This window comes from Mesitornis unicolor, unplaced genomic scaffold (assembly GCF_000695765.1).
Source record: "Mesitornis unicolor isolate BGI_N332 unplaced genomic scaffold, ASM69576v1 scaffold1080, whole genome shotgun sequence".
Classification (NCBI taxonomy): Eukaryota; Metazoa; Chordata; class Aves; order Mesitornithiformes; family Mesitornithidae; genus Mesitornis; species Mesitornis unicolor.
Window position 1 is genome coordinate 62,683 of NW_010156042.1, and position 16,317 is coordinate 78,999.

Below are 16,317 nucleotides of genomic sequence, written 5' to 3' on the forward strand. Positions count from 1 at the left end.
ACACTTAGGCGGTAAATAAATATATCTTGAATTCTTAAATGCACTGATAGCTTATGTAATATAAAGATTTTTCTTCATTGATGTTAATCCTAAATACAGCTTGTTTGCCCTTTTTTTTTTTAACCAAACGTTTCTCTTGTTACCATACGTTTCCCTTGTTAACTTAGAGACGTTTAAACAACAGCTGGGAAACTGTGGTGATATTTATTGCTAGAGATAAAAAGTTGCTCTATTAGTGTGAAACCTGCGTGTCAAGTTATCAACTGGTAAATTAAAGCAAGCAAACCAAAGGTATGCTGTCAAAGTGATATAGAAAAACTTTAAAGAATAACAACTATTTAACCTTCACCTCCAATTTATGTGAGAATAATAAAAAATAATTCCATTTTCATATTTCCACACCGACTGGTATGTATGTTAATTATGTATTTTATGAATTTCTTTTAGAATTTACAATAAACTTGTTTGTAATTATACATAAATAGAGGTATAAAGACAAAAATCTCACAGTGCCTTTCTCTTGAAGTTACCAACTATGTTAAATGCATAATTTAAGATCATAAATACAATCCCATTCAACTTAATCAAATATCAGAGGATTAACTTCATGTGCTGTTTCATGCTGCATAGTCGAGAAAGAAAAAAATTTGGTGGCACTTAGTATCTTTAATGGCACTTCTTTCAGCAAAGGATAGCATGCATTTGTATTACTAGCCAGGGTTACTCCTCAAAGCAGTATTTTAATGTTTGTGCGAGAAATACATAGCCTGCGTTTCAGGCTTCAGCTGATGGTACAAGGATCATCACTGCTTGTTTTCATTTCCCCTTCCAGCAGTAAAGTGACCACAGCCTTACTCAAGTAGCTGCACATTCCCTTTTTCCCGGTTGGGGGAGTGTTGTAAAACGCAGTCATGTCACCCTGCAGGAGAGGAAAAAGGAGTTTCCATCAGCATTCATTACATCAAGCAGCCAAACACAGGCAAACAAGAGGAACATCAGAAATAAGTCAGAAATGCAAATGTGTTTTCCAGACTCTAAAACTATAGCAGAATTCTGCTCAATTTTCAGAAAACCTCCCACGTATACTTACCTGAACATGGGGAAAACAGATTACTAAAACGAGTCGCAAGTATTTCTCTACTGAAATTTCCAGTCCTGTACAGATACCACCTTCTTAGTATTTTTTAAAATATAATAGGTGTCAGAGAACAACTGCTCTCTTAAAACATGCAGCGAGATGATTACTGTGTGGTCACTTACTGTGCTACCATGGTATGATTATGAGCCAGGTCCTTAGGTGTACGAGCGGAGGTACTGAATGAAGATTTATTTGGAAAAAAAAAAACCAAGAAGCAAACCACAGGCAGCCCATGAACTAATTCATTAATCAGATCAACAAAATAGGTTTCCTTCACTGAACACCTGTTTTGCAGAGTTAATGATGTTAAAACATCTGCTTAATCTCAAACTAGATACTGGCTGCTATTGTGAAAGTTCAACTCTAATTCAGGAAATCAGTTTGTTTTATTAAATCAAGAGCAGAGATTGTGTGGTGAAAATATCAGACTCCGTAGTTTTAGGGTGTGTTTGAAATTACTAGAGTAAATACTTTTGACATGTATTACATGTTAACAAGAAATTAACAAAGATTAAATTAATTGCAAGTGAGTTTAATGGAAGTGCATAGTTGAGACAAATCAGGAGTTCTTTTAGCGGCGTTCGTTAGGAAAACTTGGGACAGAATATCCCCAGAACAGTCCTGAACAGGCTACAGTTAACAGCCAACGGGAATACACCTGGGAATACCAGAGTGTCTGGTTCCAGAACACTTTAGTGTAAGGACCTGGAATTTCCAGCAACAACCATCTTGGGGATAGTATTCACAACTATAAATGGGGATTTCCTTCTAGGAGATAAAAAGGGATCATTCTAAGTAGATCTGGGCTTAGAAAAAAAAATACCCATCACTTTAATGGATGCTAGGGCAGCATCAGTAAAAACTTTTTGCATGGGATTTTTCTTTCTGTTTATTGCATCTGGGGATCTCCAGCTTGTCACAAAAGTCACCAGCATATTCAAGATACTGTGCAGAGCTGGCACTTAAAAGCCATTTCTGTGGATGATAAGTCCGATTTTCCTATGGCTGCAACCACAGAGTCAAATGAGCAGACCAAGAGAATAATAATTTCAAGAAAATTGTGTCCTTTCAAAAACAAAGGTATTGTGCCAGGTGACACATTGCTAAGCCTGGATATCTGGCTTGCTTCCAAATCTTCTTACAAAAAAAGAAGTGGGAAAAAAGTGAACCTTGAAACTTTTGAAAGAATTCTTACAGAGCACATCCTTCCTCATCTTTGAAAGAAGCTAAATTCAGCAACAGGAAGTGCTGTTGCCTGTCAATATGTTATTAATCAATGGATTAATCAGAGCTGGCACAGATATCTCTGAATATATCATGCACAATACAATGCCAGGTGCAGTGAGGAAGGTCATCCTCAGTAGCACAGGGCCTTATCCCACTGCTTCACTCATATTTCCTCCTTCAGCCTGTTCAATGAACCTGGCTTTATTACACGATTTCAGAGATTACAAGCTTGCTAAGTCATCAATGCAACTCAAGCACAAAAATCAGTACCCAAGAACAGTTTCACGTTTTAAGTTCTTGTGTTAGTATTGTCAAGATGAGTTCTTTAGTTATTAATTTTTTCTTAGTATCTGTGTACATAAGATCCTAAGTTCAGACTTCCTCTGTAAGCTTTAGTTTTTCCTCTTTTTTGTTATTCTTAACTCTTCTTTATTCTAGTGTTCCCCCTAGTAAATTCTTTCCCCTTTAATGAGTATTATATCTATTTCAGCACTATGTAACATTGTGAGTGTTCTCCGTACCATACCAGTTTGAACGCATAATTCAGCAATAAAGTAAGTGTGCATCTTTTATTTCTGCTTATAGGCTCCTTGCAGACTTATGCAGCACTTGGGTATATTCATTTATTATTTGTTTTGCATTTGCTTTTTATTCTGAACTGCACAGAATTAAATTTATAACGAACTTCAATAAGACAATTATAACTAACCTCAATAAGAATGGTAAATTCTGTAAGGCAGTAGTATTTTACTCACTTGATTTTCAGCTCCCTTTAGACCGCTGTGATCTTTCTGAAAGTCATGAAACGCTTCTTGTACCACTTTGTCCAAGTCCACTTTGTCCTGGAACTCTAGTTCAGGATTTCTCTCCAAAATAACAGATATAACCATCAACAACTAGAAGGTAGAAAAAGACTGTAAGGCTTTAAACTTGGTTTGTTAAAATTCAGGTTACATAAAAGCACTATTACTAATTGCATATGCCTCTTTCAAGCAGGAAGCCACTTAACAGTGGCACAGATAATAATGCGCAGATAACAGAATTCTGACTTGAATTCTGACTCTCACTGAAAAAGCAGGCTTTTAGGAAAGGTTACAATTTCTGGTGACTACGTAGTTAAGGGTACTGTGTAAATGATTGACACCAATATCTAACTTTGCTGGGAGCCAGGGAAGTTGTTTTCCAGCTTATTCAGTTCACTGTGTGGCTGCACAAATGCTGATGCTCATCGGAGAGGGTGAAAAGCACTCACAAACACTGAACTTCAGCATCTGACATTTTGAGGCATAATCACATATAGGATTGATATGATACTATAACAAAATTTATAAAAACGAAGTCAATAGTCACCCATAAAAAGTCTCAGTTCAAGAGAATTTACATTCTTTCTATCTTAAAGAGGTTCAAACTAGGAAGGTGAACATGATGGTGACATGTTGTAATAACTACAAGTGGGCAGTACTGGTCATCTTGGGCTTTGATAATTAGCAAAAATTTGGGATGTTCAAGCAAGCAGCATGACCATAGAATGTCAGCCAGAGTCAAGATGGATTTGATTTGACTGTGGAGAAATGCTCACAAGCACCAGAGGCACACACTTGGGCACTAACAGTGAATGCTGCCGACAGCATGGATGTCAGTTACCAAGGGTGCCGATGCTTTTGATCTGTTCAAAAACTGTACATTATGTGCAGTGGCAGGGAAGGAGTTTACACAGCCTCTTGCCTTATTGTTAGGTACAGGAACATAAGGAAACTGGAAGTTAGGTGATTCAGTAGCATAAAGCAAATTACCAGACAGCCTCAGCAAAATGGGAAATAAGAACCTATTGCAGGGCAAACTGGTATTTTAGAGCGTTTTTTCCTTAGACCAAGCAAATTCCTAGGAAAAGGCATGGGCTGGGGATTTGAAGGAAAGCGACTTTGGAATTATTCTTCGTACTAGTTTTCATCTCCTGTGACCTAATTGTATTGGCACTGTCATTAATATTTATCTATTTGCTAAAAGGGAAGAACATCAAGAACTTGTTAACAAGAACTTGTTTAATCATACAAAATCTATGGTGAAACTACTGAAGCAAGTGCTTATATTTAAAATGGTATTTCTTCAAATATTTGAGCCTCAGTTACTTTTTTTCTTTTAAGCTGTAACATACTCATGTACATGATAAAATTTAATTCATTGTAGGCCACAGACCTCAACAATAATTTGTCTATATTCCGGCTGGTCGATATTTTGCAGCATATCTTCAACAAGAAGGGAAAAATTCATTTCATACATCGTCATATCTGATAAGGTTGGTTGCTGAAAAACAAATAATTCTTTTACTCAAAGACAAATTGCATTAAATCAAAACCACCCCCAGGTAGAGCCTATGCGCTTGTTGAATAAATAATACTTAACTAAGAAATATGACCACTGTAGGATCAAAACGGAAGCAGCCCATGGCTTCTAGACTTACGCTTTTATAAATGTGTTTTAATAAAAATAACTGTTTTTTCTAATTCTGTTTTACTCAGAACCAAAAAGAAACGAAAAAGAAACCTTTTTATTAAAATAGTAATAGAAACAAATTACCTTAAGTAATAATTAGTAGACATTAACAATAAAATAATTCACCATTAATAGTGAGGTAGAGCAGAAATAACTGAGCAACTGTGCTGGTTTTACCTGTGGTAAAAATTTCCCCGCCACTATCAAACCATTGGGGGTTCTCTCCAAGATCTGCCACACCCGATCGTAGAACCCAGCGGGAGTGCGGTTGAGGGAGCCGTCGATCTGTCTTCTGTTGAGCCAGCTTCTGTGGACAAAAAAGATTGAGAATTTGAAGTGAAAACCTGTTCCAGATGCAGAACCAAGCCATGTTCTGTGGTGTAAGTCAGTGAGGGGAGTGACAGCAAATACGTATTAATGATGCATGTGCAGTACACGTTGTGCTTTCTGGTAAGTTATGCTCTAAGACAAACAAAATCAAGATGCTCAGAAGGTTGGGAGGAGTTAGACTGCTATTCTTATGTGTGTGTTTGTGCTTTATGTGACTGGAGCAAAGGAATTAACCGTGAAATCTATCCAGTGCAGTACAGTAACAGGCTGAATTCATCATGTCCAATCAATTTAAGTCACCATAAACTAAAACATACATAAAACAGAAGTCATTGTGTAGTATCTCACAGCGAAATTTATAAACACTGAAAAAACTCCTCAGTATTAACTATATTAAAATTTGTTTTATCATACTACAATAGGTAAAACAATCATATATATAAAAATGCAGCTCAATTAATTTCTGCATCTATAAAATATAAGATGTAATGGATAATGGATTAGAAACATCTGTAATTCTAATTTAAATACAAGGTTAGAAAAATGCATTTCAGCAGTATTGCTGAAGGTAGGATTTTTTATGATGGTGTGGAGAAAAACAAGTGGGCTGTAAGTTCAGAAAATTTAACAGGATGTATTTGTTAAACTAAAGCTTTGAACAAACTGAGTTACATGATCCATAAATTACAAACTTTGTTTGCCTTCAGAAGCATACTGCCCCAAACTTTTTTTACTTACAACCAGAAGTCTGGAATTTAAATTTTGTATTTTTCCTTCTCAGGATTACTACAGGATTGAGGCTTTAGACAAAATGTTTGAGATACCAGCAATGGAAGTGGCAGTCATGGGTATGATTTTCATTAGTGGATTCACAGTACAGAATTACGTCTTGTGCAGCAGTACCACACACGTTTGACAAATGGTGAGAACTCCTTCTGAGACTGGATCAGAAAAGAGAACTCTAATTCAGACAACTCCATGGGTGTTCTTGCACTTTTCTTAAGTTTTTTAGTGTAGCTCCCAACTCCACTAGAAGACTAAGCAACAGTGTGTTGTTTTTTGAGATTTTGAGGGTTTTTTATTTTTAAAAAGAAAAAAGATAATATTAAGTGGTGCATGTTCTGAACAGATTTCAACTCTATATAGTTGGCATGTGCTTTATGAGAATGAAGATATTTAAAGTCAAGGCTTTAAAGCACTTCTGATTAAATATCTGTCACTGACTTACTATTGACTTTAATTACTTTCCACTGCTAGCACCAAGCCAATATGCAGCATTTTTACCTGTATAACTGTGCTAGATTAACATGAGAAATTAAGAAAAATTATGTCATAAATCACTTCTCAATAAGACACTTAACTGCCAAAACTTGTGCCTGCTATGACAGTTCCATCTCATGCTCTGCACAGCTCTGTCCTTGGACTAGGACAAGAAAACAGTCATAAAAACAAAAAGAGGTTGTGATAGAAAGAAAAGGTTGTTTTGTTAATGCAAAGAAGCAAGCACTTGCAGATCCCAGAAATACTCCGATCTATCTAAATTACTATGGTAAGAAAGAGAATCCCGTAAACTGTATGAGCTAAATGAGTTTATAACTGTTTGGACCAATAAAAGAATAATGCTCCATTTTAAAAAGGCTACTTACAATCTTGTGACCTACATAAACAGAGTATCTCTGGAAGTCTGCACTCTTTCAGTAACATATACATATATATAGGATAGATAAATATATATATGTTTGTATGTGTGTTATAATACTCTGGAGTCCAGTGTAAGAGGTAGGAAAATTGCAAAATTGTTACCCTCTGTGAAAACTTGGAGAGGTGTTAGTTGTGGAGATACTGTTACGGAAGGAACACCACCACAAGCCCTTCATGTATGACACATTAATTGGCAGTGATTTATCACAGTAGCAGAGATTTTTTCTAAAAATCACAACAGTAGGGAAAACTGTCAGAGAAAGAAGATGCAAGGAGACTGTTCTGTAATTCCTGGCAGGAAGAGAACTTCTAAAACAAAGTCACTAATGGGTAAGGAAAAACAAGCTAGTAATAGTGTACAGGAAGAAGTTAAAGACAGGAAGTTTTAAAGGAGATGCTGGCTAGATTTCGTACACAGATAACCTCCAAAAAAGAATCTTCATCCACAGAAAATGAAGCAGAGTTCTCTTCGCTGATCCAGCTATCGTATGTTAAAGGAATCAGAAGCAGAAGGCACTGTGACAACTTGGGTAAGAACTCTAATGAAGGATGCTGCTTGAATTGCTTATATTGATTGGCCATGTTGTTTCCTAAATAGCCTAATATCATAATGGAAAATGCTGCAAAGAGAAACCTAGAGTTGTTTCTGCTAAGGTTTTAGAGGAATCATGTCAACATCAAGTTAAGCAGAGACAGCAACTAAACAGCAAGCATTGATAACCACAACCAAGACACTGAAAAGCAGGTGGGATACAGGGAGTACAGTGTCAGCTGGACTGAGAGACACTACATCTCACAAATCAGGTAAGAGAGCACAGACACAGATTGAAGGAGCTTGTTTCTCAGACATTATAGACTGGGGAAAAAAACAGAGTATGTTTTGAATTAAGCAGGAACATAAGTAGTAAGACATGAGGTATATTTCCTCTCTGTTGAGAGAAAAGGCCATCGTCCATTCCGTCAAGGACTACAGAAAGTATCAGCACTATGTGCCAAAGTTTAATCAAACTTAACTAGAAGTAAAGCCTACAGGAGGATTTTTGACTTCACTCTTATCAAAATAGTTAAGTGGAAATATTGTATTTTTAACTTTTGTCTTGCACACTTTGTATCACAATGAATGCTGTTTTGGCAGCTAGCTACAGCATGGAGAAAAGATTCCACTGCTACCTCCTGAGAACTCAAGAACATCTGTTCTTAATTCATATAATAAGGCAGAAGAAAGAGGGCACTGAACAGCAGACAAACTGCTCTTGCAAGTTACTTCAGTAGACGGCCTTGAGTAATTTTAGGCACACTACTGCCAAAGTGTAGAACTTAATGCTATAGAGTAGGACTTCCCCAAAGATAAAGCTGAAAAGGAAAGCTGCAATATAAAAGAAACAATTGTAGAACCTGGACACAGTTGAAAGAATGAAAAAGTGCATTTTTGCTACCTTTCCTTAAATGAGTGTATTATTGATTTCAGGTGTATACAAAGTATTTCAGAAATGAAGATTACTTGAACAGCCTATTATGAAAACAGGTGTCACAAACCCACACATCTCATTACCTCCCCTGCTGCTGCGGCTGAAGAATATCCAGCAGAAGCTGCTTCACTTCACTAGGGGACATCTGGTATAAGTCCTTGGCTGGCATATCCCCAGCACGGATTTTCAATTCATACTTCATAGCATGGATAATCCATCTGAAGTAAAGGGAGGAAAATACTTATTAATTAAATACAAAGTTTCCGAAGATGAAAAATTAGTCAGATAAAATAGCTCATAAGAATTCCACACGATCCTGCTATTTGGCTGTCAGGACATACATAAAATATCAAACAAATACTCTACTACTTTTACTGTATTGTGGAATTTATTCAGATTTTGTGTTTGTTTGCAGTATAAATATAAACTGAAAGAGATAATGCATAGATTTTTAAGAAACGGGTTATAAAGTGTGCTTTTCATAGGGAAAATATATTTGACCACATGTTCCCCTACATTCTACATTTGTTAAGACAAACTTACCTGCCTTTTGATGTTAAAATTCCTACTCAAAATTGTGCTCTGACAGTATATGCATTTTGCTGATGAGTTTTTAAAAAGCCATAAAAATTGAATTATTTTTCCATTTAAAAATACTTCAGGGCTTATTTATAGTTTTAGCCTTTGAAATTCCTTTTTGCAGTCTAAACCACTTTCTCTCTTTTGCTACTCCCTTCTGAAAAGATTTGATTAAATAAAAATATGGCAACAGTGAAGATCTTTCAGCCTTAGGTATGAGAGAGGCAGAACTTTGCAAATTATTGAAGAAGAATGCTGAATTTTATTCTGCACGTTATATAAAAACAGTGCTAGAGCCTCTAATATAACATCAAAGATGAAATCATGTATAGACACATGTGAAACAAGGTAACTGAGCATGGAGCTCACTCTCTTACCATCTACATTGCTGTAGTTCAAGTAGGTATTACTATTAAAAGGGAAAAGAAACTTAACTAGTTTTTTGCCAAACAGTCTATCATACCACACCTGATCAAGTCTGGGGTACATCAAAGAGCTTTACTCTTTATCAGAATCGTTTATCAGAAAACGCAGAGTATTCCCAAGAGTTACTTTGTCATCACTATAGCCACATTCCACAGACATTTACTGATTTCACCTAGAAGGTACAGACTGTTCCAGTTTATGTAAGTCAAGTCACAATCTTTCCTGAAAGATTCTTAGTAACTACACAGTTAGACATTCTGAGATGTCAGGCCAACTGATTGAACGTTGCTTTAATTTTGAGGTTTCTAGGACCATTCATTTAAGGTGCAAGATTCAAGAGAATATATACAAGGCAACATGGACATATTATGTTATCCAGAACACATTACTTAAGACTTATTTTAGTGGGTGAATAGTGTCCTTCTCTCGATACTAAGGTAACAAACAACTGGCTTCAGAATTGGTTCTTTTTTCACTGATGACTCAGATCTACCTGTGTGAAAGTCATTCACTGGTGTTTTCTCTTTGCAGTGGCCTACAAAACATAGCAAAGTCAAGAGCGGACCTCCTACTCTTCACTGCTAGGAGGCAGGTAAAAGTCAGTTGGTTGGAGGTTTCTACAGTAATAGGGCTGTCAGGACCTTGATCTGTTTCCACATGAAACCCTGAAAACAAATCAGTAACAAGACACTCACTCATATCATTATCAAACTGATGGTGTTCCTTCAAGAAGCTTAATTTTACTCACTGGAGTGGGTGATAACCCAGAAATAAAGGAAACGGAATCTCTAGCATTGGCCTTGGTAGAAAGAAAAAAAAATCAACATGGATTAGCTACAGAGAATGAGGAAGAGGAGGACAGAGGAGTAACGTGGCTCTGTAGAGGGTACAGAAAAGGTATTTAAGTGCAAAAGGAGAGATTTACTTGCAGTTGAATGTAATACAAGTGATTTGAAAAGTTTTTGTTCTCATGATGACTGGAATGCACTGCTAAAGTGGAAGCATGAATCTTGTGTGATAGATAAAAGACTGCTGGTATCTACCTCCAGTGCTGAAAAGCTGTATTTTCTCTATGAAAAAATATGGAGGATAGAACGGCTTCAGTTCTAATTTTAAATCATGCTCACTAATTCTGTAAATCTCAGTCAGCAGCACCTGGCTTCTTCAGAGAAGTGCTTATTCAAATGTATCTGTCTCTTCCTAAATGTGAAACAATAATTAATTTCTGCAGATAGCAAAGTAAATGCAGACACCATGGAATATGATAACACTCCAGCACAGACTATTTGTAGGTCACCTTATCAAAGCACTAAAGAAAGCAATCCAGCAGGTAAAAGATGTTTTAAACTTGTTTCAAGTTTGTGATTGCTAAGCTATACATAGCTTCACCTAACCCACTTAGTACAGAATTGAACAACTATGTAGCTGATGAACAGTCAAGAAGTATTTGGTGTGTCTGTACCAGGGTACTACTCAGCTGGGGGGGTGGGTGTGAAGAACAAAGTTTTCACAATAAAGGACAAATCAGGTTTTTCTTTACCATGGCAATTAAGTTTTTTAGTATAGAGAACTGCTCTTGAGCAATGTCTTTGTTAAGCCAGATGCCAGATGTTCAGATTCACTGAGCATCAGAAGTATACCTTGGTGCCTCAAAATATTTTAGGAAAAGCTGTAACGGTAAATACAGTTGAACTGCAGAAAGCTTTGTTACTTGAAGTCCCCATTACAGACAACAATCTAAAAGAACAAGCTATCTTTTTAGGCAGATTATTATGCTGAAACTCTGAAAAGAAATAGTTTAAGTACCTTGAAACACCATTTCCAAGGATTTGTTGCTCAGGGTTGCCAGATTTTTAAGACTGATATTATGCTATATTATGAGTTGAGCACTTACTGGAAACCAGCAAATGTAACTAGAAGCATATGTTGACTTGGAGGAGAATGGTGTGGTTTCAGAAGAAAATCAAATTTATGCAGTCTCTGTCCCTTACCCATTTGCCTATGACATGACATAGGTGACTATCAAGTGAGCAAAAAGCTTTTAAAGGCTTCATCCAGGAGCCATTGTGCTCCTAGGAGTCCATGTCCACATCACATTTACCAGTTATTAAACTGATGCCAGTTACCAGCCTTAGGTATGTGCAGCACATCCATACCTAGGACATGATAAAAAGATTTCTGTAGAGCTTGCCTTGCTGCCACTGCATGGAGAGCAAGCTGTGAGCAGACTTTCTACCCACTCTGCAACTGGGAAGCTCTGGATGGCACCCTGTGTGCTGTATGTCTGCTGCCCAGGTAGGATACTGGCTCAGGATCACCCCTCACACACACGAGCTCATACTTTGTTATTTCTGGTACAGACATGAGGCCAGTTGCATTCTGAAGCAGAGCTCCTTCAGCCACTGTAGTGACAGCGTAGGCTCACAGTGTCTGAGCTGGTGACTGCCTCAGTGGCCACCAGCGGAGTCAGGCAGGATGTTCTGCCCACTGCTCGTTTGCTGTACAGAATGCTTCTAACCCCTCTAGACTGTTTTTGGGTTTGAAGTCCTAACATGATAGGGATCAAGCTTTGAAAAATCCTATAGTTCCCTGTATTAGCTGTAGGAAAGCTTCAAATGGGCCATTACAAGGTCTGCCCCTCCTTCACTTCATGCTGCTGACTGGCAAATTTGAGATCAGTTGTGTACCTGCTTTTGGTACACTGATTTAAAGCAGGATTCCTAGAAATGTCAAATTGCAGTATATAAGTTTTGCTGCATCATCTTACATAAACCACTTTTGCAATGTAGTAACAATCTCTGTTAAAGCATGCACGCTCCCCCTCAATACTAGTAGGAAGAACAACAGCAGCTACTTTACTGACCCAATCCGTATTTTCAGCATTCCCCTGAAAAGTTCAGGTGAATTTGAGATGATCCAGCCAATATGTATGACGAGTTCCTGCTGCACTACAGCTTCTCTTTCATCTTGTAAACGACATTTTTCATAGATGATGTTCTTAATCACTCCTGGCGATAAGGGATTAGAAATAACTTCTTCCTCTTGGCCAAAAGCTCCAAGTGTCACCTATGGTACATTGAAAACAATTCAGAAGATATGGACAGAAATAAAAGCATCGTAGAAGCAATTCAGAAATCAAACTTCATGAACTCTATAGTTTTATACTGATGACTGATGCTTGTTAATACGGTTAGTTGGACGCTATTAAAAATTATGAAATTCACTAAAGACCACAGCAAATATGTAATATATTTTTCCAAATGAAAATAAAAATACAAGACCATGGCTTTGGTCTCAAAACTGGCTGTATAATCACGCCTATACACAAGGTTTAGATTGTCTTTAATTTCTGACATTTCAGCTGTGGAGGTCACTTAAAATTCAGATTTAAATTCATAGTTTTGTTTTCTTAATTCTAATAGAATCCTAAAGTTATAGCCTTCATTTAGAAAAAAAAATATATTGCTGGTACTGGATTGTTTAACCACAGAAAAGGAATTTTGTTTAAATTCTGATTTGCTTTTGATGTACTGTCAGTAAACACAGCAACACTAATTTTTCTCCTACAGTAAAGATCATTATTTTATAAAGGGATCAGGGAAGGCAAGTTAGGTTAAAAAAGCTGAAAAAACCCAGCTCCAAATCATGCTGCATGCAGGTGTAGCTTCCCCTATCGCTGTGTAGCACCAGCAGCACATGCCCAGACCTCAGTGTGGAGTCAGACAAAGACAATTTTGTCATAACAACACTGCAGAGAGGTAAGTTTATGCATATGTTAACAGAAAAATAGATAGTATTCAATTATTATTATTATTTGGAAGCAGCTCTTCATGAACTTAATTAAAATTTTTGTGCTAGGAGAAAAAAAAAAGTCTTCCTTAGCAAAGGAAGAAACACTGATGATAAACTTTGTTTGGAACACAGAAGTAAAATCTTCAAAGACTTTTGCCACCCATCTCTTTTCTCATGCTCAATTACAGAGAGGGTGGCTGTATCTTAAGTAAGTCTTAAAAAGAAGCCGTATTACTTGACTCCATGTACTTCTGTGAAATAAGAAGGCATACATACAAAATTTAAGGAGTTATGTAAATCATTACTCTTCCCTTTTTATCTAGACACTGAACTGTCTTTTCAGTATTGTTCTGTCATTAAATAAAACTGAATGTGTCAGTCCATAGTATATGCAAGTATTAAGTCTATCTTTATTTTATCTGGATTTTTCTTCTTCAGTAAGGATTTTTTAAGCCGTTGGGTACTTTTAAAAGAAGCAACGGAGGCCTTCAAAATTAACAAGCCCATGTATTTAGTTTCTTTGTTATCATTCCTTAATACATTTCTGAGGAGTGAAGACTTACCTGCTTGCCCTGAACTAACACATTAGTAATAGATGGTGCAAGGCTGTCCACTAGTTTACCTAAAAGACTTGCTGCGAAGCGCACAACAGACCTAAGGGCAGAAAACAGAGCAATCCCACTACGTATCACAAGCTAGTTTAATGAATTCACAGCTAAGTTTGAAGTCTGCCACAGCAGAGATCTCAAAACTAACTCAGTAAATATGTACATTATTTATAAAGCAGAATTCAGATCAGATTTTATGTAATCTTCTGTGTATTTTCATTTTTTAGTCTAGATACAGGTTAATGGCTTAAAAATAAATTTAGTTAGAATTCATTAAACTACCAGCTCCATAAAAAGCTTGTCAGTCATTCTCAGCATCATCTTGAAAACACAGAGGTAAGAGATGCCAGCTTCTCTTTTGTGGTATTTTCATCATTTTGCAAGATAGCCCTGGTAATTTTTTAGTCTATTTAAGGAGGAGTTAGAAAGATTTTGCAAGAGGAAGTACACCACCAAGGCTTTGGTTTTTTTTCCACGATCAGGTAATAATTCACATGTGTAGCATGAAAAGAGGAGACTTGTGCTAGGTTAAAAACTAGCTGTAACTTCTAAGGAAAACATTTGTTCATATATCCAGTTGATGGTTAAAGATATAAATACTTTTAATAAGAATTGCCTGACAAAACACAAACCTAATAGACCCATATTTGAGCTTTTCTAGCACAGGCTTTGAGGCTAATAAAAACCATTTATACACAGAGATAATGAACAACTTGTAATATTCTACAGTGTTAGTAAAAAGTTCAAACAGTTGACGTTGATTCCTGTGAAAACTGCTACGCACTTCTTAAGATCAAGAGCAAAGCATTTCAAAAATGCATTAGCTGATACCATCAAAATGCAAATAAGAAAAAAAAAATTCACGGAGCTCCATTTCAGACTTTTGGGCACTTTACCTGTTTCCCATGTACCAGTAAAGTAGTAATATGTGGGGCTATAGAAGAAGAAAATTTCTGTGCAAATGCAGCACTGTAGCGCAACACCAACCTATATGTATGTCACATGGCAATCATGGAAGAGAAATGAAAAACAGTTTACATATTTTGCTTCTAAAAAGACTTTTTTTTTTTTTATTACTTACAAAAATACCACCAAGGTATTTTGGTTCTACCTGATTTTTGTCAAGGGCCCATTTAACTGTATGAACAGATTTTTATATTTACAGACTCATCTGTTAGGAATAGTTACAGAGCAAGAGAACAGAATTCAGACTCAACTCATTTCTTCGATAAGAAGAAATGAAATTTCTACTGAGCTTTGGGGCAATGGAAATAATCAACAACACATCAATACCAACCTACTTTCTGAAACCTTTTAAATGACCAACCTTCTAAAGTTACTGTGACAAAGCAGATTATTTTGGGGCAATAAATAAACTGTGTAAGGGTATCAACTTAACTGATTTCTATTTGACCACCACCCCTGCTACAGAAAGCTACTGATAATATTTTATCATGCCCTGTAAACCATAAGAATATTAGCATTCTTTTCTTATTATTTGAATTTAAGGAGCACTGTACATTGGTAATAGCTCTCATAGAAAAACCAGTTTATCAACCTTCTATATTTTAAGTGGTAACAGTAAGAAAATACTACGTAGGTTTTTTTTAAAGCATTCTAGACCTGATCTTCAGCTGCAATGAACCAATAAAATTCTGTTAGTAAAGCTGTCCTTTTTTCCTCCCTTTAACTGTGTAAGGATCCGACTTTACTCTCTATAAAGCAGATTAGAAAAAAAATAAATCTGTGTAAAACAAAAGGAACATGATACAAACCAGAGCTTTTTGGTGCCAGCTCGTCTATAGATTCTTTCAATATGCTCAGCAACAGTACCTAAATGCATTTTTTTAAAAAACAAAAAACAAAAAACAAACAAAAACAAACCACAAACAAAACACAAGCAGAAAAAGATGCACAGATTTTCATTTAATAGTAATAAGGTACATTTGATGCGATCAGTTAATTCTGAATCAGCTTTAGTAAAGCATAACATCTAAAATGTAGATGCAATCAAGTCCCTTATCATCCAGTGGGATGTTGTTATGCAAGAAGCAAAACCAGATGTCAGCTAGATTTGCTGCTCGTGCTATAAGGAGATCTATGATATCAGCTATTCTTGCAATATGTTGGGGAAGACTAATCTGCATACAGATTTGGCCTATAAAGGTATATCTCCACCATAACATACATCCTCAAACTGCTTTTATTATGTTTTGGATAGAGGATGTCGATGCTCTTTCCACTGTCTTGCCTTTGTTGAGCTACAGGAAGCAACAGGGAACTCTTGTGCTTGACAGTTCACTGAAGTGGTGTTACGTTTGGACAAAGTTTGTAATAGCTGATATCTGAGACATGAGCTGTTTTCAACTTTACACATGAACAATAGATCACGTGGTTAATCATGTGGGATGTGAGACTTTCATTTTACAGGAAGCCAGGAGAGCATGAAAGAGAGGATCTTCCCCTTCTTTGCATCTCTGCCCTGAATAACCACAATAATGTGCCCACGGAGATACCCTGTGTGAGCGGGCTTTGGTCATCAGGTGCATTCCTG

At 36.6% G+C, this 16,317-nt stretch overlaps 1 protein-coding gene across 1 annotated transcript in view; it reads right to left on the reverse strand.

The window, feature by feature from the left end:
• Positions 1–781: 781 nt before the first annotated feature.
• The window catches only part of PHKB (phosphorylase kinase, beta), a gene marked incomplete at its 5' end in the record, with an annotated part of 40,476 nt that continues 24,940 nt past the window's right edge, over positions 782–16,317 (reverse strand). Inside the window, 8 exons of the mRNA XM_010189530.1 lie at positions 782–919; positions 3,121–3,261; positions 4,562–4,669; positions 5,036–5,165; positions 8,442–8,576; positions 12,227–12,429; positions 13,719–13,809; positions 15,539–15,596. Of these exons, the coding sequence (XP_010187832.1) occupies positions 782–919; positions 3,121–3,261; positions 4,562–4,669; positions 5,036–5,165; positions 8,442–8,576; positions 12,227–12,429; positions 13,719–13,809; positions 15,539–15,596 (1,004 nt within the window). The remainder of the gene's footprint in view (positions 920–3,120; positions 3,262–4,561; positions 4,670–5,035; positions 5,166–8,441; positions 8,577–12,226; positions 12,430–13,718; positions 13,810–15,538; positions 15,597–16,317) is intronic.